We start from the raw sequence: 23,204 nt of genomic DNA, 5'->3' as shown, positions 1-23,204 counted from the left end.
CCGTCTCCCAGAGCTGAATAACTTTGTTCGTGAACTGGCTGGTGGGCTGGAGCTTTTTGGCAGTAGCACAAGCTTCCACCTGAGACGACGAACAACGCACTCTCCCTCATGACCCAAGATCGCTCGATGTCAATCCTTGACTCGGAAAACGAGAGTCTACTTCCACTTTCGTGAACGAGTGAATCCGAATCAGTTCGAGCGGACGTGACGATCAAGTAGCGAGCCGAGAATCACGTCTGCCTAGCAGCACGCTTTATACAGCACATCAGAGTACGACAGAAGCTCGTGAAAATTGAGGCCCCAAATCGAAAATTATTCACATCACAACTTGGGAGTTCTCAACTATCCGCCATCACACGTCTACCCACCTGAGCCATAAGCGGGCCATAGTCACTCGGAGGGAGGTGCACTCCGGGGAACAAGTCGCCGATAATGCCCTTGAATAGGGGGATATCCGCACTAGTGAACTTCGGCAAGTTCACGTCCGTGAACGCTCGCAAGGAGATGACATCCTCAGGGAACTGGTCGCCGTATTTCATTTTCAATGCACCAGCGGCCACCAGAAGGGACTTCAAACCACGCATACCAAAATCGTAGTGATCCTGGGCAGACAACTGCTCCGAGGAAAGCTTCAAAGCCTGGGTTGCCTTCACGCCGATACGTCGGGCGTCTTCGTAACTACACAGAAGTCATACATGATCAGGCAGGGGAAACCACAGTGTTGATCAATCAATGTGGTCATTCGCGCTTCTCTCTCGGAGACGCGTTATCGCAAGGTGTTTCACTTCTAATTTCGAAGATCATCCCACCCCGATCAGTGCACGTAAGCTTTTGTTTGTCCGACGGGTCCGAGACAATCTCAAAATGGCCCCAAGGTTCGTAATCCAGGATTCACCCACGTGAAGAGAGAAGCTAATCAACACGAACGCCCGGCTCGATGAACTCTGTATTCTGGTGGGGACTCAGTTGTCACCCCGACGTTGAATGATTTGTCACAGCAGTTTCCCTGCAATGAGACCTACCCGAAGGAGTAGAGGGTAATCTCAGCAATGAGCGCGTAGTTGGGAACCATCATAGCGCAGGGACGGAAGAGGGCCTTCAGGTTGTCCGGCAGTTCAGAACGGCCAGCATAGCCAGGATTCATGGTGATGTTCACAGCGCATGAGGGGATCAGCCTGAAACAATTTCGTGGCGCAGCGGTCACGAATTGTGGGAACCAACCTGATCTCGGTGCCCTCGAAAATGAAGGTCTTAGCCTTCTGTTTGATCGCAAGTGAAATACACTGAATCTGCTGGGCGATGACCGACAACACCTCCAAGTTGATACGGTTGAACTCGTCAAAACAGCACCATGCACCCGAGCTTGCCAAACCTGCATGAAATCAAACACTCCTGCTTACCACGCGTACCACGAGCAGACATCAGAAGCTAATTCCTCACCTTTGAAGAATTTGGCCATCTGCATGTAGTCCATACCATCAGAGCAGTTGAAGACCACGCACTGAATCGCCAAAGCCTTTGCGAGATCCTTGGTAGACTCGGTCTTGCCGGTGCCCGCGGGTCCTTCTGGAGCTCCTCCATAATACAAAGCGAAAGCTCCCATCAGTGTTCTATAGCAGCGATCAGTCAGCGGTGTGATGACTAGTCTCGGAGTGTTGCCGAGATACTCGAAGCCGTAAAGCAGGGTGGAGTTCACGATCGACACTTGGCATTCTTCCTTCGTGTTCATCTCCCCAGTGTCGATTCTCTTGAAGCTGTTGGGCTCCTTCCAGTAATACCGGAGCTGACTCAACCAGTCGAACTCGTCGGCGGATTCCACATTGTTTTTCACCAGATCACTCACGACATCTCTAGCGTGGACATCAATGGTGACCATGGCCCCCAACGTGACTCTGGCCAACTTCGACAAATCTCCTCGCACAAGCTGTACGATATCGAGCAACTGCTGATTGAGTTTCTTTTCATAGTCTGCAACACGCTTGCCGTTCAGCGCCTCTGTCACTTCCTTAGTCCAGAAAATGCAGTTCGTTGCCAAAACCACTTGGCCAGGATAGTCAATGCACCAGGACGTCCGAGGCTTGCAAGCATAGTCCTTGTTGCTACGAGATACCACATCCGTGAGCGAATCTATCATGGTTTTCTCCACTTCAACAAGCCACTTCTCGACATTGCCGCGATTCTCAGGAGAGTCCACATCCACTATTCTCGTGAAGTCGACCACCTCGCCCTCCGCACTGATCATTGCGTTGATTTTTGTCGCTGTCTCGTTGAAACGCACAGAAGCAATGCCCTCGAAGGCCTTCGCCATATGAGGTTGCACCAACGTCGGATCCTTAGTCTCAGCGAGGATCGACAACAGGTCAGCGTCGTTGAGGAAGAAAAACCTGACGACAGGAGCGAGTTCCCGGAAAAACGATGATCGATCTATGCTCTAGTAGAACTCACCTAGGGAAGTAAAGTCGCTTAGTCTCAAGGTAATCCTTCAACCCCTTCTGAATTTTTTCCAAGTTCTCATTAGCATCCTTAAAGTCTTCCACCACGCCCCCTGCAGCTGCCACGCTCAAACAACCAGGGCTCCCCGCGACTTGCTTCATCCTCTCTCGGAACGTCACATCGATGGTCGCAAAACCGCTGCTTTCTTCCGGCAATTGTCGTTTGATATCTTCTGATAGGAATATCGGTTCCAACTGCATCCACGTGCGCTGCACCGCCAGGCACTCATCCACGTAGTCCTGCAGGTACAACAAAGTGACTTCCCATTGGAGCACATCTTCCTCGAACGGCTTGCAAAACGGGGAGGATCTGATTGCTTGAGTTTTCACAATGTGGTCATCCAGGACGGCTTGTATTTCGTCGATTCCCTTCAGTATCGGGCACCCAGTCTCCTTATACAGTGTCGTAGTGAATTCTAGCGGAGCCCAATCTTTCTTCATGGCAGCCATAGCCTTCTTCAGAGAGTGCTCCTTCTGTGCAGCTGCGGAAATCTCCTCGAAATTCTCTGCGAATTCAAGAACGCCCTTTTCGAGCATCTGATGCATTCGAATGTCATCGTAGTCAGCGAACGGCTCGATGCCCATTTTCTCGAAAAGTTCATCCCAGTGTCTCGGGAGGATGGCCTCAACGCAGAAGGCCCTCAGGAAGGGGAATTTCACCCTAAACTCGTCTATGCCAGACTTGAGATCCTTGGCGACTTTCTGAGCCTGAAAAACGACAAATCGAGATATCGGGAGGAATGCGACCACCCGTGACGTACCATCCTAGTGTTGTCAGTGTCGAAGCCTTTAATCATCTTATAGCACTCCTTAAACCAGGCGTCCAATAGCTGCTCCACTTCCTCAGCGTTGATCGACTTCATGGGATCTTGCTGCCACTTCAACTGACTTTTCTGGAAACTTATCACTGTATTCCACAACCTGACAGGATCGCACACAATCAACCGAGCCAAACAGGTCCGCTCAGAATTTCATCGTATTCACGTTGAAACCGCTCACTTGTAGTAGCTGGCATAATCGTCGATCATGCCGTCGAGATCCCAGTAGTCTGTCGGCGTTAGTCCCAACAGAGACGCTCTCGCTCGGAATGATTTTACTCTCTCCACTCCTTGGTCCAGAGCATTCCGGAGCAACTCGACATTGCCTTCGTACTCCGAGGCCCCCTTGCTGTATTCGTTGTAATCGTGGCGGATATTGTCAAGAATCTAAACATCATGGTGAGCATGCCTGTGAGCCCTTGCCGAGCATGTCGTCAGCCACCAATATGTGAATAATTCGCGCACGATTACACCGGGCCAAAACATCAGATCAACTTCGAACAAACACAGCGCTTAGGGGTAAAAACGCTCGCCAGTTTCGCTTCCTTATGACCTTCTGCCATTTCTTCATGTCATCCTGGAAGACTCCTTCTTCTCCCTCCAGCACCGCTATTTCCGCGATATTCCTGTTCACCGTGAAATGCCACAGCCGTATCGTGCCGTCGTCACTGCACGTCGCTAAGCACTGGCCTTGCGGAGTCCATGTCGCGAACCTCATAGACGCTATATGCCTGATGCAAGTGAGCACACAAGTAATGCAGAACCCATCAATGAATGTGTCCTACCCAGGCATGGGCTCAGATCTCGGCTTCCCAGAAACAGCACTAAACAGTTGTACGAGAACGTCTTCGTTGGCAGAGACAAGTGTTGACCCATTGGGAGACCACGACTGAGAAAACGACAACATATATGAATCCACATACTCCAACATTTCTCTGTCCAGATAGCGGTCGGCATTACTACTATGTAAGGTGCTCGCCGTGAATTTTAAATTCGACGCTGAATTTCTGACTTGAGGTTCAACTTGTGGTCAAAAAGGTGTAGAAACGATTGGTAGCACTAGATGACGTACAGTGTGTGTCAATCTGATGTGCAAATATGGAAAATGCGTTTTTTTTCGGAGAGTAATAAGAATCGATCTGGGACTATATTATATAAACAATGTGAACATTGGTATGAACATGTGATGTGATAATGCTAACCTTCCTAGACTATGATAGCGACAAGTTGTTCACTATAATTGATCCCAGAATAGAAAACGTGCATTCTCCACATTTGCATATCAAATTGCCACACACTGTAGTTCACTTCCAAGCTCTAACCTCTCCACAATGGCAAGCACTAACCTCACGACAACACAGAATATTACCACAAAACTGCTGAGGCACTGTATGGGCTCAATGTGCAGAGAGTAGTCCTTCAAATTCCATACCCTGATTGTTGCGTCAGTGCTCGACGTTGCCAACAGATTGCTGCCTTTCACAGGGCACAAGGCAACGCACGAGACTCTCTTATTACAATGACCTGATCAAACATACAGTGCTGAGTTCGACCTAGCAGACGAACACTGAATTCCCACCTTCGAAAACCACGGGATCGCCAGGAGATCTCTCAGGTTCCGGAGGGCCTCCTTCCCCCCAACCCTCCTCGGGTTCATCCGGTATAGGCATCACCTTTTCAGGCCCCCTTACAGCGTCCAGTTTCGCAATGTCCCAAAAGCGTATGAAGCCGTCCTTGCCGCCACTCACGACGATATTCTCATCATATGCAGCCGAACAGTCTACCCAAAATTGCTCTATCGGATCGCCAACGCGATTGCATGGGTCAGCAGCTAATGTCGCAATCTCGTCCCCCGACGCCGCATCCCAAATTCGCACTGAGAGGTCGATACCAACAGACAGAATCTTCTTATCTCCGCTGCAGTACGTGAGAGAGTTAACCTCGCCGCTGTGACCATACATCGGCCCTCCATAGCGCGCGCCCGATGTGACATCCCATTGCGCAATACTGCCGTCCTCCAGCGATACCGCGATCAGCTTTCCACTGGCGCTCAGGGCAGAGCACCCAATAGGCTGACCAGCACTGATAGAAGACCGTAGAGTAGACGTCGGGATATCCCAGATACATATGCTCCCGTCTGCTCCTGCGGACACCATAGTAACCTCATCTGTGCACCCAACGAACGGCACCGACTTCTCATGCCCGCCCAAAGGGTCTCCTCGGGGCAATGCGACTGTTGGCCGCAGATAGTACGAACAGACCTCAGGCGGTAGTCGAATCATAGGAGGGTTCTTCGCCATCTCAGAGTCCTCGTCCGTTCCTGGCGGTACCGTCTCCGGCCCAGCAAAATTCAATACGAGGGAATGTGGCGCGCTGGTTGTGTCGCAGAAATACTCCACTTGCAGCTTGTGGTAGCCGGCCGTGAGCTCATTCTCGTATAGTGCATCTTCTTCTATGGCTAACTTACCATCCAAGTATACCTTCGCACACTTGTTAGATTCCACCTGTAGGGCGTACCTGACGATATAGACCTAAGCACAGACCCATATTCACATCTATATTCAAATATTCCAATCCTATCACGAATGATGATAAACTCGCGGGGGAAAAGGTTTTTCCAATGAGGCGATCAAGATGATGCTTACTTAGCCTTCTTTTTTCCGCCACATTTCAGGTTGAGATAAGTGGTAAACTTCGCTGCGAACGACTCGCTGAATCGGTCCGGAAGGTTCTCCCAAGCAGCCCCTGTAGTAGGCTCGAAGTCCAGCTGCTTCTCAACACGGACAACATCGGGCGACTTGTCCTCAGGTATCTTCCCTCGGAATTGTTCACAGAAATATTCTCCCAAGAATCCTGGTTTCCGCACTACCTAAATGAATGGCGAGAAACGTCAGAGTTTTCTCGAACAGATATCTGCAATCCGCTCAGATGCCCACACCATGTGTGTCGAATTAGAATGAAATAGTAGGATGAACTCCGGCTGGAGGGATTTTTACACGGGGGCATGCAACAGGCACTCCTAGAAGTAGTGTGGGGGAATTATACTGTAAAATTTATACACATGGTCATTCACATGCGGAAAATTTGGAAAATTTTTCGTTGGTTTCTGAACACTTCTACCACATTTCGTGTGGAAACTCCTGAGCCGCAACAGCTGAGGAAAGCGAACAAATACTCCAACACTGCCATCAAGAAATGCGGAAAGGATGGATCTGCGCATCTAGATTCTGACAAGCCAGCGGCTCCGTCTCGAAATGCAAGTAGAATTTTTAGTTTGCTGTTTCATTTCCCATGTACCCTCATCTCCCTGAATATTCATCCTCTCCCGTGCCTACCTCCGATTGATCTACAGCGTGCTGAAGGACTGCTGCCGGGACCTTCATCTGCTCATCGTTCGTGTCCGGGCCAGAGTAGAGGAGATTGAGATGATTTTTCGCACCCTCGGATGATGAAAAGAACCTGTCAAATTCAGATGGCACATCCATTTTCCCTATCTACTCCAGCCATCGTGATCTGCTACGAAGCACGAAAATTTTCCACTGGAAGCCGTCACAATTATGTGCGCCAAGCACGGTCATGTCCACTACTCCAATAAAGATGAAGAGTTACAAACGGAGAGCGACGTTGGCCACTCACAACTTACTGAACGGTGATTCTGTGGTTTCCTGGCATAAGCTGCATCGCTCCGCTAGGACTTTCACTCCTGTTATTGACCACCAGTTTGTCATTCACATGCATTAGTGCAGGTCCGCTGCTGTCGAGAGTAAAAGTGTATTCGCCCTTCTTCCCAATCACCAAGAACGCCGACCATCGGACCGCCACGCTTCTCCGGAGCGCCTCGGGGACATGCCCCCAGCTATCCGGACCCTTGCAGATTTCCTGCTCAACGCACACATAGTCAGGACGCAGTGCCATCAAACTAGGCACTCGATCGTCGACGGCTATACCACCAAAGCCGAAATACTCAGTGAAAACGCACTCGGGGAAATCCTTCTTCAACACAGCGCGCTCGCCCGTGGCCGTACTAGTGATAGTCGTCAAAGATATTCTCTCCATTTCTATCATGAGCTTGCCCAAATTCAATTTGATCGCCGTCCTCGTGCGGTCCTCTCTCGGTTGTGCTACGTTCCATGTGCCCACCGCGCCCGAGCGGAGTGAGCACATGCCGTCAGCTTTGAGAACCAGCTCATCCTCAGTCACCTTTCCCGTCGGCTTCCACTCCCACACGCCACAGAATTCCATCACTGCATCGCTCTCATCCTTCGGACGCACCCAATGAGCCGGCACTTTCTTATCCATCCCGCCGTGCGAATACGCGATATCATATGTCCCGTTGGAGTAACTATCCTGGATCTTACCGCCGCACCAGCGCCCCTTGCCACGATAGTTGACCATCACCGCATTCTCAGCCTTCAACCGTTTCATCGCGAACCTGAATTCACACTCCCAATTTTCTGCTGCCACCACTCCTCACCTGCCATCCCAAAAGGCCTGGTCATATTCGAACTTCTTTTGGCTCTGCAACACGACTTGGAAGCCTGACAGTTCATTCACCCGCCGCTTCGCAGTCTCATCTTGTGCCAAGTTGTTCAAAGCTCGAGCCGCTTCACCCTGAAACAATACATCCCTAGACAAAATCTAATCACCGCATCGAAGAGTTACCGTCCATGGTCAAAAACACAACCAAAGGCGCTCAGATTACCTGCAGAAGCGCCGAGTCTGTGTGATTGTTCATAGCCTCCACAACCATCTTGATCACACCAGCCTCAGCGAGCTTACGGCACAGATCAACATCCTGGGCCAAGTTAGCGACCGCCCGGCACGCGTTTTCTGCGACTGCCGGGACGCTCATAAACTGCTGGAATCGCTCCGCTAAGATCTCAACGCCGCCCTCTCGAGCGAAGGAGGACCGGACTCGGCCACCATTGAGTGTTGACGGACTTGTACAGTTCGCCAAACACTGCAAAGCCGCGGCAGCCTGAGCCAGGAAAAAAATACTCGGAAATTTCACCCGACTTTGAGTCGCGCACCTCCTCGTCCTCCTCACAGTGATGGAAGAGATACCGCACCACAGGGTCCACGTTTTGCACAGCCAGGATGGTCGTACGGGCCGCCTGCGGTCGCCAATCCGGGAAGCTCATGACACTCAGTAGGTCCACAGCGCACGCAGCGTCGCAATTCTTCCAGTACCCCACACAATTCGGCCTGGCAAGAGAATTCCGTGCAGTCAGGTTATGGAATTATACAAGGCCACTTCTCACCTCGAGAGAGCCGGGCGGATGCTCTCTGGTGCCTTCAAGATCTCCGTCAACATGCTCGCTGTGTTACCCACATCACTGAGTATCACTATATTGCCGCCTGCTTCTTTGGCCTCCTGCACATCTTTCTGGACTTGTATATTCTCGAAAACCCCCGGTCGTAGAATGACAACGACGTTCAGGCTTTCGGCGCTCTTGCTGGGAACTGAGGGATCATTCTCAATCCTCACCAAGACAAACTCAGTTCGAATAGACGGCCCTGACGCCGGCGAGTAAGAATCCCCGACTCACCTGCCATCGGGTCCGCTTTGGGTGCTGCCTCTTTTTTATTATCCTTCTTCTTGCTATCTTTCTCTTTTTCCTTCTCAGCCAAATAGTCGATACACAGCATCGCACGAACCTTGAACCACCATAACGCAAACCGATCGTCACCAACAGTATGGGGAAATCTGTAAACCACAATATGAAAATTCTGCGGAAATTTTGGGAAATTCTTGTTGATTTTTCACACTTCTGCTCTAATTCGTAAAAAAGCTCCTTTGTTTGGGGAGAGAACTCCTGAGCCCAGCTGAGGAAAGCAAACATATAGTCCACCACTGTTCACAAAAATTTTCAGCATCAACAGACTTCTTCCCGCCCTACATTGGGAGTATGGTCCCTGATACTCTTGATCAAGTCTAGAGCCATGCAAGTGCCCTCCTTGGACCGATCATGGCAAATGAACAAGTCGTACCTGAAGACGCAGTGGTGAACCAATAAGGGTCCTCAGTCTGAAGGAGAGTTGCGCTTCCTGAGCAATTCATGATATCCACGGAGTTCAATAGCAATGTAAGAAAATATGCACATGGTCACCTACATATGTTAGTGGCAAGATGAGATTTTTGAGCGGAAATTTGTAAAATTGTTGTGCAAACTTCTATCCGAATTCGTATATAAACTGCTTCAGTTACTGGAAAAACTCCTAAGCTTAGCTGCAGAAAGCGAATATATATTCCACAAAACTCAAAAGCAGTCTTACGTTTTCTGGAACCGCTTCCCTTTGCCCATATGCTTAGCCTTGTCCACCAAATACTTGTAATGGACACCCACATCCCTGTCGCCCTCTAATATACCTATCACGGTGAACATCAGGCTACTACAATGTGCGACATAAAGAGACTTGAAATTCTCCGGGACTCTTACCCATTTTCTTGGACACATAGGCATGGTAGTTGTAGAAAGTGGTGAATGATATCTCGCTGTCCAAGGGTAGTCCCGGGTAACTGATCATCACCACCAGCCTGATGCCTCCGGATCAGCTCCAGTGCTTACAGCATGAGCGAGTAGATCCTTCTGCTGATCATCTCGCTGTATTGACCACCGAGCGTCTCAGTGACGACCTAGACATGATGATCAGCGGCGCGCAGCCGGAAGATTTCCAGGATGCTTACCCTGTCAACCTTGACAAACTGGTTCCAGTCGATCACGCCCTTCTTTTCGGTATCATACAGCTCGAATAAGCTTTTGATATTGGTGTCAATATCAGAGGGCACTTTCACGTTCTTTATAGAGTCTTGCTTAGCCACCTTGTAACTGTAAAGGCCAATGAGCAACCGAACCGCCCAGGTTCGATCCCGCCTCCCTACATCTCCATGCGCCCATCACTCGGGAGCTCCATTGCTTTACTATTCTTATACTGCAGCCGGAATGACGGTACCCCAGCCGCCCGAGACCTGAATCGCGAGTCGAACGAGAGGCAACCTTCCCGAGAGCCAACACGTGAGCCACTATTCCACAACGAACCTCGGTGACTTGATATCATCCATTTTCACAATACCCGGCAGCAACAGCTTCCTCACACACGCTGCGGCGTGCTCTTGGATATACGAGTATACCGGGGATCTGAACGACCATCAAAACACGGTCAGTGCGCGTATGTCTCACCTATGAAGGCAGTCTCTATGGACAAGGTCTTCACAACGTAACAGCTCAGCTTCTACTCCATCTATAGCGTCCGTCACGATGTGCAACAGAGTGATGTGAACCTGACCGACCAAAGGGAGTTGCCTGAGTTGTCGCGTGCCACGAAATTACCTCCTGCTCCAGCGCCACTCTAACTTCTTCGCACAGTTGCTCATCAGTGAAGCAATTGGACGTCACCAATATGATCAAGTTGAACGACTCTCTCACATTAGATATCTGTCATCACCAACAGTTCTACACCAACCCCCTGGAGGATCTTCTTACTACCTTACTACTCCCCGACATACTGTTCAGTCCAGAAGCACTACCATTATTCAGCGCCACGGACAGTGCCGGTGCAAGCACACTGAGTTGCCTGAAAACCAAAGAGGACTCTGATCCCCTCTGAATATGTCTGAAACCTTCCAAACCTACAAGCCATTCAAAATTCCATTTTTTCACCGAGGATTTTGCCAATTAGAAAAGCGACTATCGACTTCATGCGTGGTGCATCTAATCGTGCTACTCACTCCAACGATACCATAGATACACTTTATAACAGACGATTATCACTATAAGCTGCATCCAGTTGAATTCGTGCTGATACTATTCGCCTACTTATGCAGATGTTCAGCAGTCGCAGGAGCTTTCTCCGACACACAGTGCTCAGCACAGGTTATGCAGAAATCATATCGTTTCCGCACTGACGACCGCATCCTTGCCTTCGAGACCTGATCACCGACAGTCAACACACCGTCGAATTTGCTGAATTTCCAGAAACTCGAGCGACCCAAAAAGCAGACTCGTATACACATCCACTACGATGTCCCAAAGAGACCTCGGGTTACCACAACGAAGAAACCCTCCCAAGTTTTCACGCGCGTTCCAAGCGAGAAGCGAATTTATCAAAATGTCGGAGAAAATATTTTGAAAATCATCTTCAGCGGTGAGTCATACCTTAGCGCCAAACCGTAGAATGTCCTCCATAACCTGCCGAGATCTCTCAGCGCGCACGTGGTCTATCTTCTCTTGATCGCTTAATTTCAGCAAGGTTAGCAGAAGATCATTGCATTGGTCAACTAGATCCGGTACCTAGAGAGACGACTCGCTAATACCCACCGTTATAGAACGGTAGTCCTGGAAAAAATCTGCTGTGCTACACAGTGAGAATATTCTCTCGAGTTGATCGAGGAACGATTCCATATGCGAGACTCCAGGACAAGTAGAAAAGCCTTCTACTATGATGGACAATTTAAAACGCGTGTGGTTACATAAACAACGTTCTTCTTTCCCGCCAGAGTTTCCCTATACGATTCTGGAGCAGCCTCGAGAGCTTCCGTCAGCGCAGGGCACGTGGCGATCCAGTGCAATAGTATCTGGTCATATAATGCTATCATTGGTCGAGACACTCTTCTTCTTACTATGTTCTTCTTGCCCTCTATGGCTTGTTTCAGTGCATCAGCCACGAGTTCGTTCTTGAAAGTCTCAGGACCACCTAAAAGTAGTTTTTTCTATCAAATTTGGGCATGGCTAGACTACAGATGAGAAAGGCAACATTCTGAGACTTTATGGCGTAGTCGTTTTTGTCTGCCTTGGGCTCCTGGACCTACGATCAAGCCCACTGGTTATCGAGCAGATGCCAGGAGCTGCTCTCACTGTGAGTCCCAAGATGGTGAGCATGCTCCTGTAAATGGTCATAACATTGTGAGCAGACTCCAGGCACTCCGTGTCGTGGACTAGTATCAAGTCGTCCGACATTCTTTATAAAGTAAGTCTGAGACCACACCTCCAGCACCATTGCAAAGTCGGTCTGGTCGTTCCTAGCCTGGATCACGAGCCTGACCATCTACGAACTAGATGCACTCGTGAACTTGTTGCTGCACATATGGTCCGCCTCTCACCCGACAGCGACCAATTGAGTTCTCGGAGGAATTTCGTATTCTTCCGTTCGTCAGACTATGCCCCATGTCAACTCGTTATCCGATGCGGCTGGATTTCCCATGAGCCATAGTAGCATGTTCATGGCGATCACTTCCTGTAGCCCCCATTTCCAACCACTCGGAATAATTTAGGGCGAGCGAGATTTTTGCATGCGCTCTGTCGAAGGGAATCCAAGTATGCAAGGTAGATTTCATATTCAAATCGAGAATTCGAGGCTTTAGACATTGTCATCTTCACCTCAATATTGACCGAAGACGAGGAGCTTGCCGAGGAGAGTCAGAGCGTTCGACTATGTGCTGCCAGCATCCGATTGACTGTGTCGAGTTTGAACCTACTACTGCTTGCCATGTGTGCACTGCGTGCGGTGAAGTCATCTCGGACGTCTCGACCTGTGAAGGCTTTGTCGCCGGCCGCGATAATGGTCACGATGAATTCCAAAAGGAAGGCGCCGAATTTATCAACCTCTCGTCCAGTCCCGGCAACGAGCCCACACGTGGGTCCAAGGTGGTGCGCGGTTTGAAGACAGTCTTTGCTTCCTGTGAGCCGTTCGGGTCTGCGCCCCATGGGCCTGGCGAGGCCTTCATCGACCGACACGAACGAGATCTCCAACAAGCGGCTACACAGCATGGTATTGACGTTGAGATGGGCGAACAGTGGCAGAGGCTCTTGGATGTGACGAAGTTCTTTGCTGATAGAAGATATTCCTACAATGAGAAGAGGAACCGGTATTACTTCGGCAGTCCCCAGAATATTAAAATTAGTGTACATGGTATATGTAGTTTCGTTGCGCGTGAACTTGGCTGTGAATCTCCGAATCATCGAGAGCGCTACATAGACGGCGTCAATATGAGCTCGAGGAAGCTAGCCATGGCCGTGCGACGGATCGGCTGGGACATCCGGAAGTATGCCAAGGAGTCCGGCGATCTGGCCGTCGGCCCTACATTCGCTGAGCGCAAGCAGGCCGTTGATACAGCACCTGTGGTGAAACGCGTGGCAGAAGCTCTTGATCGAGTACAGAAACGTCCACGTTCCGATTGATATTTACAGTATGCTGCACATCTTTATCATTTTTCGCAAGGCTCGCTTGTCTCGTTGTAGTGTTTCGGAAGGCTCGCACTCAGTTCCGTTCCATGCCGGGCGATCAAACCCACGTGGCCTGGGGCTACAGGTTCCTCAACAGGGGAGTTTGCTTCACTTCAGGCTACTTCCTGGCTTATGCCTTCTGCAACCCAGATGTTGACAACGTGTAATAACGCCTCGAGCAATACACTGGTATAAGACCCAGTGTAGAAATATATGTTCGCTTTCCTCATCTGAGCTCAGGAGTTTCCTCACTGATTATAGGAGTTTATATACGAATTCGGGTAGAAGTGTTCAGAGACCAACGATAATTTCCCAACCTTTTCCTCGAAATTTTTATATAGGCAGCGGCACATGTAGTCGTCCATGTGTATATTTTTCTTCACTGTTAAGTCTCAATACAGGTACGATGTCTTCCCTCTTAAACGGTCGCGTTATGCGTTCATAAACGCCTATAAAGTGAAGCCTGAAGACCAATACACGTTCGAATGTCGATGGAAGGACTTGGCCCGATACTACCAAATGCAACCTGGTGCGCTAGAGACAGTGATGATACTTTCTATGTCTATATAGGGTACTTGTTCAACAAGCTTGAGAAGCTCCAGAACATACACGATGATGCCACGTATCAGTACTATGACGTGATGCAGTGGTCCACTGGCGAGGCGTATCGGCGGGCGACTATGAAGGCAATGTAATACCAGCAGTGTAGCTGATATGCTCCTCCTCGTCGATGGAAACTTCCGGGGAGTCGATATTGTTCACCTGTTCTCAGACATAAAGAGTTGGTCCACGAGTTACCATGCGAGAAGTACCGCCCGATAATGTAGATTGGGCTGGCTCTCTACCTGTGCACTCGCTTTAGTGCCTTGTTCTTGTCAATGGTGAATCGAAAATGAGCAGATAACCAGCAATAGACCTCCAACTCTCGTGTTCTAGCTATGAAGCGTTTTGATCATTTTTCCTCTCTGTTTTAAACACACCAACTTCCACAGGTATAAGTTGGTGGTTGACGACACTGAGTTCAGTCCCACAGAGTCCGTGGCGGCTCGAGGAGGCGGTGTGGCGCCCAGTTAACTTCATGGAAGGCGTGTTTCTGTTCTTTACCTATATTGTGTCGGTCGTGCTTCGAATCTCCTTTCTATAGTGAGTAAGTATTCGTCCTCACATTCACTATGTCTAGCAAAGTCCTCGGACTGGTCTCTCAAGAATGCCTCGACAAGTTCATGGCCTTCGACATTGAGAAATCCTGTGTGAATGAGTTCATCGTGAACGGCCTCAACATGGTAATAATGGCTCCGCTGACGTGTCTGAATTGCTGTTCTTCAGGGTATCATGGCCGGCGCCTTGGCTGTAAAGATGCCTCAAATCATCAAGATCTTCGCGAATAAGTCCGTGCAGGGTAAGCAGTATTAAACGTTTTAATCACGGGACAGGGAACACTGCTGTAGCAATGAGAATTGTTCAATCTCCGCTGCGGTTCTCGTACGGATCGTTTTCCTTACAGGCATCTCCGAGGCTTCCTTCGCTCTCGAGTTCATCGCCAGCTCTCTCTTCTGCACTTACAACATGCTGATGCGACATCCTTTCGCGGCATGGGGCGAGATGTTCTTCGTTTCCGTGCAGTGTATGATTCTACTCTGCCTCTTCTGGTGAGTCGCTATTCAGCCGGACTTCAACTATGTTTTCTCCAAGGTGGTACGCGCCACAGATAGACCTGCTGCCAAGGGTGCTATTGATGAACATGGGCTCCTTCGGTTTCATGTGGGCGATGAGCGGTCAGATGCCTGAGCAGGTGACTAGCGCGAACTCTGTCGAGTTCAGCACGACCGCTTTCTTCAGTTTTTGCCCCTCCTGGGAATGGCTCCAGCTGTCCTCGGAATTGCAGCGCGGCTACCTCAGATTGCCCTCAACTTCAAACAGGGAAACACTGGTGAGCACAGCGAGTCGTCTATAAGGCTGATAGACTCGTTTTTTCTATTGTAGGTCATCTGGCCTTCCTCACGTTCTTCCTCTCCTTCATGGGTAATCTTGCCAGGATTTTCACGACCTTAAAACAGCTTAATGATCCCGTGACACTGTGAGTCTTCCATGGAGGCACCTGAGAGTATGCATCTTCCTCAGGGCATCCCATGTCTGCGCCGCGCTCTGCAATGGCACCATAGTTGCTCAAATATTGTATTACTGGAGCGCTACTAAGGCCTCGAACGCGCAAGAGGAAAAGGGCAAGAAGGCTAAGAAGGAGGAGTAAATGCAAACTGCTGTCGCCTCGACAACTGGCAATATTCAACTCGAAGTTTCTGCTCGATCTCGCTGGTGCGCAGTGGTCAATGGTTGGTGTCTACAGATGGCTGTAAGGCTTTTTGAAATACGTGTCCCCGGAGCACTCTTTAACGGACAATCCGCTCGAAGTTGGTTCAACATCTTTGCAGGCATCAGATCGACCGTTATTTTTTCTGTATTTCGTGCGAGAATGCTCACCTGAAAGCCTTGATAGACGATAGTCATTGACCACGAGCAGGTATTATCTCGTAGTATTGTCTAGTGAAACCACTGCAGACGATCCCGTAAGCACCCACGAAGCATTCCACCGTAATTGAATCGAACATGTTATCACAGAGAAGATGTTTTTCTGACTATAACCAGACAACTCGACATAGTTCAAGACAACTCCTGTAAATAGTCTCGAGGCCAACTCGTGTCACGAGAATAAGGCCATTCTACTGATCGACGTTCTCCTCCATCGTTTCCTTCAACTCTACTCGTTGGCCCGATCTGATCGCCAAAGGACTCCTATATATCTGCTCACAGAGGAGTGCGCCCACTTTTTTCAATGCTCGCTCGACATGCTTTCCGATGTTGGTGTATATCCTGCGCTCCTCTTCACCAGCTGCATCGATTCGTCCGGAAATGTTGTCGAGCATTTCCTTCGACCGCTGCGGTGACTTATTACGCAACCTGTTGTGGGGCCCAATACACGAGCCTATCCACCACGCATATGTTCATACTATCGATGATCGTACAGAGAACGAGAGGAAATCTATTTTAGCCTACCAGAAAGTTGCCCAGAAGAGGCCGCAGAGAACTTCTTGGTCCATAATAATCTCTTGGGCCGCCTTTTTCTTCTTCGTTCCTTTAGCGCCTTTCTTTTTCCCCTTCATTCAGCTGTGGAAGTCCAAAGCCTGATAACTGATGCCTTGACATGCTCCTCAGGGAATCGGAACTGGTCCCTTTATATAAAACGCAACAGTGAAGTCGAATAAAACCAACTACCTGCTTTCTCGCCTCCTTTGGTGTCGAATGATCAATAACAAGCGCATCAACCAAACTAGTGATGATGGATCATCACCCAACGAACTGTGGATTGAATCAGTCTGCTACCTCAGAGACAGATTTGAAGGTGATCAGATAATTTGAGCATAGTATCGAGACACAACCGTTTTGATCTCTTATCTGACTCGTTTCGACAGCCCGTAACAAAACACAACTGCATACAAGGGTCACCAGTCTAATTCGGCGAGACTCGGGTCTACGGTGAGTCAAGCCGGGAAAGCATCTTCTATACTGCGCTCAGAAGACCCCTCTGTTTCCTGAGGTCAGACTTAGGACTCTGTCCTTTCCTGAGGACAGAGCGATCATAGTCTTCGAAGGTCTAATACGCTTCAGACACGATGTGATCGGTTATAGAGAAATCGTATAAATCGCAGACTTTTCACATTGCCATTTTCAGACGATGGTAAGGCTTCAGACATCAAAGCGATTCCCTTCGCATGCTCCGCTGAGTTCTCGCAGGTGATGAACAGCAGCTGTAACGATGACATCAGCTACGTCTCCTGCTCACTCGAAAGTCAACTGGGTGGCGAACAACTGGGTGGTTATTCTCTCATTCTACGCCTCTAGAAGTAGCTGCCGTTATGCGTCTGGCTCTGACCACTCATCGAGCTCTCAATATCAGAGCTTCCGGCTCATAACTTGGCGGATTGGCGCACAGCCACTAGCGAATGAATGACAGCCTTCAAGTGCACGGCATTCAAAATTTCATAAGCCGCCGACCCAAGACCGGACCGGGTTTCCACAGGTAACTTACCTTTCTTTGCACCACTGCTATCACCGACTTTCCTCAAGGAGAGCTGCTTTGCCCGAATGTCCGTTCAAACGATTCCGCAAACGTGCATCACCAAAGTTGCTTTTTCGATTCTTTTAGAAACTCTTGTTGTTCTCTCGAAATTAGAGAGACCAACCACTTCCCATATCCACTGTTGTGACAACTCAAACAGGAGTGATCTAAAAATAGTATTACTAGTAGCTACAATCGAGTGTTGCACTCCGGCTCAGCAGCCGCGCGAAGTCGAGCAAGAACCGCAAGTAGAAATGCAGCGGACCTCATCACGAGTACGAGTTAACTCTACTGCACTAATCCTGCCTCTGACGGCATCTGGATGATATGAAATACCTATTTATTGTACAGATAAAAAGTAGAACTTAAATCGGGCAACAGACAGCTAACTTCATGCTTCGCTCCGTCGGCCAAGACGAGTACGTTCCTCCGTTTTCTTCTCCCTGAACATAATGCATCATGAACCCGCGAGCCACTAACAACCGTACTTTGCCTCAACCGCCTCTCTCGCTTCCGATCTCAACAGCTTCTGTTGGGCTTCCGCAGACCGTTGAGCCTCTCGCTGATTGTTCCTCTTCTCGATACGAAACCTGATAGGTGAGCGTCTCAGTCGACATACCGTAAATTCTTCTCCTACTGCTGCTCCCGCTGTTTCCTCGCGCCCCACTCCTGCTTCTGTTCTTTGGTGTGTGAATGCCTACCTCCCTTCCGCATGTAATACGCACCGTCGATATACCTGAGGCATAGCCGATTGACTCCTCAGCATAGAGAAGGTGTCCCATCTGAATGGAAACGGGCGCTCGGCAGTATGTCGAAAACCCGGACGGTAGAAGGCACCGCGTTACTCCTCAGGCGCGAAGTTGGGTAACCCTGTCTCCTCAGGAGCGAAGAGCTCCTTGGTAGACTTGAATAGAGACTTCTGTGCAGTGCTACTGCTGCTGCTAATGTTGAACTCGACCGATGGCGCAGCTGATACCATACTCACGTTGTTAGAGGAGCCTACCAATGAGAACGCCTCTGCAGTCAATGCTATGCCTGGCCTTACTACTCGAACCAGAAGACTTAGCCGACTCCTCAGGACTCGAGCTCACGACTGACTCAACGGACCTAGGTAAAGAGCGGAGCCGATGTCAGATTAGACGATTTGCCAGAAGAGTGGTATGGCATTTACGCGTTCGAATATATACTACTCTAAGTCGCGTCGGCCACTCTTATCCTTCTTCTTCCTGCGATTTTTCCGTGCGCCTCCAGAACCGGCAACCGCCCAACCCTCCTCCTCGTGAGCAATCTTGTCCATAGAAAACTTGTCCAAAATCTAGGAAATCATAACACCGGTTTATGACGAGGTGAGGTAAACATAGCTATAGTTGACAGTAGAGAATAAATAGTGATGGGAATTCCACCTCAACTGCAGATCTAATAGTGTTGAGTTCAACAGCCTCGGACCTAGAATCCAAGCCGACTATCTCGTTGCTCTCGACTTTCCACGAAGGATCTTTACAAAGCAAATTTTCATACTCGCACGGAAACGTCGATGCGACTAAAGTGTCGATGACAATAAGAAAATGCTGATGGAATTTTCAGAGGTTCTTGTTGGTTTCTGAACACTTCTACTCGAATTCGTGTAAAAAACTCTCATACATAGTGAAGAAACTCCCGAGCTCAGCCGAGGGAAGCGAGCGTATTCCCATTTCTACATCACTACCAAGGATCGCTGCCTTTCCGTAGCGATTTTCTTCGGGCTTCTGTCTTGACTATTCTCGTCCTCTTCTAGGTGAAAACTTTCTGACCTTTTCCTTGCTGCCTTAGGCGTCATCTTAGGAGAATGATCCGTGATGTCGAAGCTCGACGACAGCCGAGAGAATCGATTCCTGAGAAAAACACGACCTCCACACGCTGACAGACTTTGCCCCAGAATCAACCATATACGGTGTAATCGAGTTCATGATACTATACGATCCCCCGAAATCCGTTCATGGGTGCGCCGATGATCGCAAAACGAGATGTCCCAAAATCGGAGCCCCCAGTGTTCTGGAGAATTCTACGATGATTTCCAACGCCATGAGGACCTCTCCCTGTATTACCGTCGACTTCCATCCGCCATGATGCAATCTAACGAAAAAGGTAATGCCAGGAAATCAAAAAGTCAAAAAGTGACAATATGAATCGATTCGCTCCGCTGTCTGAAACAGCGCAGGTTTTGCACGTGAACTCACCCTACAATGCAGTTGTAATGTCACGATGGGCTGCCAAAACTCACAGCCAGTAAGTCCAGGTTTTCCGATATGTTCATTAAGGCTTTTTTGAGGCTGCTGTACTTTAGGTAGATTCGTCGTCTGGGTTTTTCTTCAATCCCGATGGTGACAAGATCTACGAGGACATTCGAGAGCACTACAGCATAGGACAGGTGAGGAACAGACGAGCGCTCTACGTACTGTCCATCATCTGGACGACAATTCTCACTGGAAACGTCGTATGAGAAAGTTGCTCTCTGGCGCCACGATGCACTCCGCGGTGCAATCGTGCGGGCCAAACTTTCGCAGAGCTGGACGGCTGTTGAAGCACTGTCTTTATCGGTATTGTCTATGAATTTGCCTTTGGCAACAGCAGTCTGGGATCCTCATTTTGAACGCAAACGCATCACTCAGTGGTGTTATTTCTCTGCACATGCCAGGTGCTGGGATCCGGAAGTTTTGGCCAAGTCCGGGTTTGTACCCTCCTGGAAAATGGCGAACGGAGAGCGGTGAAACTATTGGATCAAAGCCAACCAGATAGTGTGCCCATGTACTCTGCACGTGATGCAAGCAGCCGCTGTGATCGTGACAGTGTTGCTTTTTATTCAGGTTCTGTCAGGAGATCAAGTTGCTCCTAAAAGTTCATAGCGAGCACATCATCCAATTCTACGAATACTTCATAGACCATCATTTCCTGTGATTCCCCGTAGTGAGCGAGGTGTCACATCGTGAGATGTCTGCAGATACATAGTCATGGAACTTTGCACCGGGGGCGAACTCCTCAAAAAAGTGATTGAGATGCGGCGCTTCTGTGAAGAGGACGCAGCCCGTGTGTGCCGGTACAATATCAAGCCTTGATTATGACTACATGTTGTTGCTCTCAGTCAGGTCGTGTTGGCCATTGCCGCATTGCATTCGGCTGGTATTTGCCACCGAGACATCAAGGCTGAGAACCTCTTACTCGACGGGAGCGGTGATGTTAAGACGTGCATAGTGAAGTTGATCGATTTCGGCCTGGCCACCAGCGTTCATAGCAGTAAGCCGGCTTCGTGGAGGAGTAAAGATCTCAGAAGTCTACTCGCACCTGAATGTTGTTTTCTCCAGACTTCCAAGTGCCTCTAACGAGGAGGTTGCTGAAAGAATCCCAGCAACCTCCTTCCTGCCTTTGCAGAGAAAATGGCGGTTCACGGCGTAGCGGAGGATCTCCGATGGACTTTCACGGCTATACAATGAATAGAGAATTCTCACTCAGACAGCGTATATTTTTTCCTAAAATTTCAGGACTAGCCTAGCCTTGCATTTTTCATTCCGTTATTGATACTTTTCTCAGCCGGGCGTCTCAGTGAGCTTTGCGGTTCAGCGCACTATCTTGCGCCGGAGCTTCTCGGTCAGAACTACAGCTTTCCCGTTGATTTGTGGAGTCTGGGAGTACTCATGTACCTTCTACTGTACGACTCAGTTGCGTGCGTTTGCGAAATTGAAATTTAACATTCGCTTTTATCCATTCCAGATGATTCACTCGTGACTGATGAACCCCTCCGGGTTGCTTCATCGCTCTCTCATTTGAAGACATCGTCGTGATGCATCCGACGTGTTCAGGTATGGCTACTATCCCTACGACGGGCCGTCTTCGAGGGAAATTATGATGCAAATCTTGAGGAACCGTATCCAATGGACGCATCGAAAAGAAAAGGTGATTTTTCTCCCTCAAACGTCCGTGGCGTTTCAAAATTGCCCATCCTGGCTGAGCTCGCTGTAATGCTCCCTCACCTTCTGCTGGAGTGGAGTTCTCCTGTGGAGCCTGCGAGGGTTCATCTGTCAATACGATCAAATGAATCTGAACACCCGCGTTTGAAACGCGGCGTTTCGGACTTCTTTCTTTTCGATCAACAGTACAAACTCTCTCCGGAATGCCTCAAGTTCCTCAAGGGTCTTCTCTGTCGAACTGAAATTGATCGACTGACAGCAGAGGTAATCAATGCTAGCTTCTGATTAGGAGAATGAGTGCCGGTGGCTCAGGAAGCGTTGGAAGATTCTTGGTTAGTCGAGCCTGCTGATGCCAATGTGGAGTCAGTGACCGTTCCAGTCGAAGTTTTGAGGCAAGGCGGTCTGGAGTTGATCGGAGTTGGCAGTTGGTCGAGCAGCAGCTTATACCGCATCTAGGTCCGCTCATCGCCGAGTGACCGAGTCACGCATGAAGGTTGCACCTGCGATCGAGGAAAAGCGCAATTCCTTCTTGAGGATGATGGACGAGGACTATAGAGAGGTTAGACTATATGACTAATTCAGAAGTGTCATTAAGCCTGAGGACGTTTTGACGATGTTACCAGAACACAGGGTTCTTGCTATTGTAGGGCTTGAGCCGGTGCCAGAGACTCAACCCTACCGCTGTGGAAGAGATCTCTGGTCGACCCGAGGTAGTCCTCATGGAAGGCAATGCCGTGTTTGCTGTTGGACTCAGTTCGTTCGGCGGGACAATAAAGTGATGACAGCACCGAGCAGGACATGGTGGTGAGGCATTCTCATTCTATTCGTAACTGTGGCCAGTCTTGATGCGTTTTCTGCCGATCTATTCATCATAGGGCAACGATGGATAGGTGAGGAAAATAAATCAGAAAAAAAGGTTTGTAGTTTGGGTGTAGTTCATCCTAAACGGCGACTGTTTCACGAAGGATATGTAGGAGCGATCGTTTCGATGTTGCTCACAGATCATGTGTTTTTCCTCGATCATGTGAATGACACAATTCAGTTAACTTCATCGCTGTGATGCAAAGCTGCTGTATCAGGTTTAGCAAGTTCTCGATGAGGTCTAGCAGTCGGGAGATGCAGGGCGGACAGAGATTGTCCGACCTTATCCCTAGTGGAGGTAGAGGACAGCGGCATGTCCGGGAGGCTTTGACGATGTTTTGTCGTAGTTCCTGGCAGGACTGACAGACGCATCAGACGTCGGAGCTCCGAAGCGGACTTAGAAGAAGGGGACAAGGCCAAGCTTCGGGTCGGATTTGCGTATCTCACACCAGTGATGATTTTTTATCTGTTCGGGAAATTGTGCCGTTGGAATCATCGGCTGAAATACTTCTAGATGAGCCTGCATTCTGTTGAGGTTGAGTCTCGTCAGGAAATGTTCGAAGAGTTCAAGCGAAGACGCGAAAGTCTGGCATCCGAGAAAAGTAGCATCGATGACAAGCGACAACCATTACCCATGTCTCTATGTATGTGACGTGAGTGGAAAAGTCTCCATCGAAGGGAGTGTTTTTGTTCCTTTATGAGGGTCTTTGGGCTATCTGGAGTATGTCAGCCTTTTCTAGCTGTGCTTGTCCTGA

General features: G+C 49.3%; 8 protein-coding genes across 8 annotated transcripts in view; 4 read left to right on the top strand and 4 right to left on the bottom strand.

Annotated features, from left to right (window-relative positions):
* The window catches only part of Pmar_PMAR028252 (dynein heavy chain, putative), a gene marked incomplete at both ends in the record, with an annotated part of 6,102 nt that extends 2,074 nt beyond the window's left edge, over positions 1-4,028 (bottom strand). The window contains 9 exons of the mRNA XM_002774201.1: positions 1-79; positions 369-678; positions 1,023-1,175; positions 1,222-1,372; positions 1,441-2,384; positions 2,446-3,194; positions 3,254-3,413; positions 3,492-3,697; positions 3,864-4,028. The exon at positions 1-79 is cut by the window's left edge and continues 4 nt beyond it. Coding sequence (XP_002774247.1) covers positions 1-79; positions 369-678; positions 1,023-1,175; positions 1,222-1,372; positions 1,441-2,384; positions 2,446-3,194; positions 3,254-3,413; positions 3,492-3,697; positions 3,864-4,028 — 2,917 coding nt within the window. The remainder of the gene's footprint in view (positions 80-368; positions 679-1,022; positions 1,176-1,221; positions 1,373-1,440; positions 2,385-2,445; positions 3,195-3,253; positions 3,414-3,491; positions 3,698-3,863) is intronic.
* Positions 4,029-4,789: 761 nt separating this feature from the next.
* On the bottom strand, positions 4,790-12,267 carry Pmar_PMAR028251 (F-box and WD domain protein, putative; the record flags this gene model as incomplete). Its single annotated transcript, XM_002774200.1, has 26 exons — positions 4,790-4,863; positions 4,890-5,827; positions 5,956-6,179; positions 6,646-6,769; positions 6,954-7,742; positions 7,785-7,921; positions 8,013-8,288; positions 8,341-8,515; positions 8,572-8,827; positions 8,860-8,968; positions 9,211-9,301; positions 9,587-9,680; positions 9,751-9,830; positions 9,880-9,947; positions 9,999-10,140; positions 10,194-10,280; positions 10,351-10,449; positions 10,492-10,592; positions 10,642-10,746; positions 10,798-10,885; positions 11,128-11,240; positions 11,467-11,601; positions 11,781-11,885; positions 11,931-12,004; positions 12,049-12,115; positions 12,166-12,267. The coding sequence occupies 26 exons, from the start codon at positions 12,265-12,267 to the stop codon at positions 4,790-4,792; spliced, it is 4,653 nt and encodes a 1,550-aa protein (XP_002774246.1).
* A 474-nt stretch (positions 12,268-12,741) lies between these two features.
* On the top strand, positions 12,742-13,488 carry Pmar_PMAR028250 (hypothetical protein; the record flags this gene model as incomplete). Its single annotated transcript, XM_002774199.1, has 1 exon — positions 12,742-13,488. One exon carries the CDS (start codon positions 12,742-12,744, stop codon positions 13,486-13,488), a length of 747 nt encoding a protein of 248 aa, XP_002774245.1.
* A 92-nt stretch (positions 13,489-13,580) lies between these two features.
* Pmar_PMAR028249 (conserved hypothetical protein) lies at positions 13,581-14,607 on the top strand (the record flags this gene model as incomplete). Its single annotated transcript, XM_002774198.1, has 5 exons — positions 13,581-13,696; positions 13,935-14,062; positions 14,104-14,224; positions 14,306-14,356; positions 14,526-14,607. The coding sequence occupies 5 exons, from the start codon at positions 13,581-13,583 to the stop codon at positions 14,605-14,607; spliced, it is 498 nt and encodes a 165-aa protein (XP_002774244.1).
* Positions 14,608-14,705: 98 nt separating this feature from the next.
* Pmar_PMAR028248 (Mannose-P-dolichol utilization defect 1 protein, putative) lies at positions 14,706-15,781 on the top strand (the record flags this gene model as incomplete). Its single annotated transcript, XM_002774197.1, has 7 exons — positions 14,706-14,816; positions 14,860-14,932; positions 15,038-15,182; positions 15,226-15,325; positions 15,373-15,463; positions 15,517-15,610; positions 15,655-15,781. 7 exons carry the CDS (start codon positions 14,706-14,708, stop codon positions 15,779-15,781), a joined length of 741 nt encoding a protein of 246 aa, XP_002774243.1.
* A 469-nt stretch (positions 15,782-16,250) lies between these two features.
* Pmar_PMAR028247 (hypothetical protein) lies at positions 16,251-16,691 on the bottom strand (the record flags this gene model as incomplete). Its single annotated transcript, XM_002774196.1, has 3 exons — positions 16,251-16,331; positions 16,356-16,488; positions 16,585-16,691. The coding sequence occupies 3 exons, from the start codon at positions 16,689-16,691 to the stop codon at positions 16,251-16,253; spliced, it is 321 nt and encodes a 106-aa protein (XP_002774242.1).
* Positions 16,692-17,973: 1,282 nt separating this feature from the next.
* On the bottom strand, positions 17,974-19,748 carry Pmar_PMAR028246 (conserved hypothetical protein). Its single transcript, XM_002774195.1, has 8 exons — positions 19,732-19,748; positions 19,353-19,518; positions 18,838-18,962; positions 18,696-18,754; positions 18,493-18,646; positions 18,285-18,383; positions 18,136-18,237; positions 17,974-18,090 (listed from the first exon to the last, which is right to left on the bottom strand). Exons 2-8 carry the CDS (start codon positions 19,461-19,463, stop codon positions 18,039-18,041), a joined length of 702 nt encoding a protein of 233 aa, XP_002774241.1. The 5' UTR covers positions 19,464-19,518; positions 19,732-19,748; the 3' UTR covers positions 17,974-18,038.
* Position 19,749: 1 nt separating this feature from the next.
* The window catches only part of Pmar_PMAR028245 (calmodulin-domain protein kinase, putative), a gene marked incomplete at both ends in the record, with an annotated part of 3,781 nt that continues 326 nt past the window's right edge, over positions 19,750-23,204 (top strand). The window contains 15 exons of the mRNA XM_002774194.1: positions 19,750-19,800; positions 19,971-20,054; positions 20,322-20,431; positions 20,491-20,577; positions 20,625-20,720; positions 20,766-20,917; positions 21,212-21,329; positions 21,481-21,598; positions 21,775-21,852; positions 21,901-21,950; positions 22,045-22,147; positions 22,236-22,298; positions 22,343-22,392; positions 22,668-22,747; positions 22,797-22,876. Of these exons, the coding sequence (XP_002774240.1) occupies positions 19,750-19,800; positions 19,971-20,054; positions 20,322-20,431; positions 20,491-20,577; positions 20,625-20,720; positions 20,766-20,917; positions 21,212-21,329; positions 21,481-21,598; positions 21,775-21,852; positions 21,901-21,950; positions 22,045-22,147; positions 22,236-22,298; positions 22,343-22,392; positions 22,668-22,747; positions 22,797-22,876 (1,320 nt within the window). The remainder of the gene's footprint in view (positions 19,801-19,970; positions 20,055-20,321; positions 20,432-20,490; positions 20,578-20,624; positions 20,721-20,765; positions 20,918-21,211; positions 21,330-21,480; positions 21,599-21,774; positions 21,853-21,900; positions 21,951-22,044; positions 22,148-22,235; positions 22,299-22,342; positions 22,393-22,667; positions 22,748-22,796; positions 22,877-23,204) is intronic.

The sequence above is a fragment of the Perkinsus marinus genome (assembly GCF_000006405.1).
Source record: "Perkinsus marinus ATCC 50983 genomic scaffold scf_1104296958686, whole genome shotgun sequence".
NCBI classification, from domain to species: domain Eukaryota; phylum Perkinsozoa; order Perkinsida; family Perkinsidae; genus Perkinsus; species Perkinsus marinus.
The sequence above is the reverse complement of the archived record's forward strand: the minus strand, read 5'-3'. Positions and strand labels throughout refer to the sequence as shown.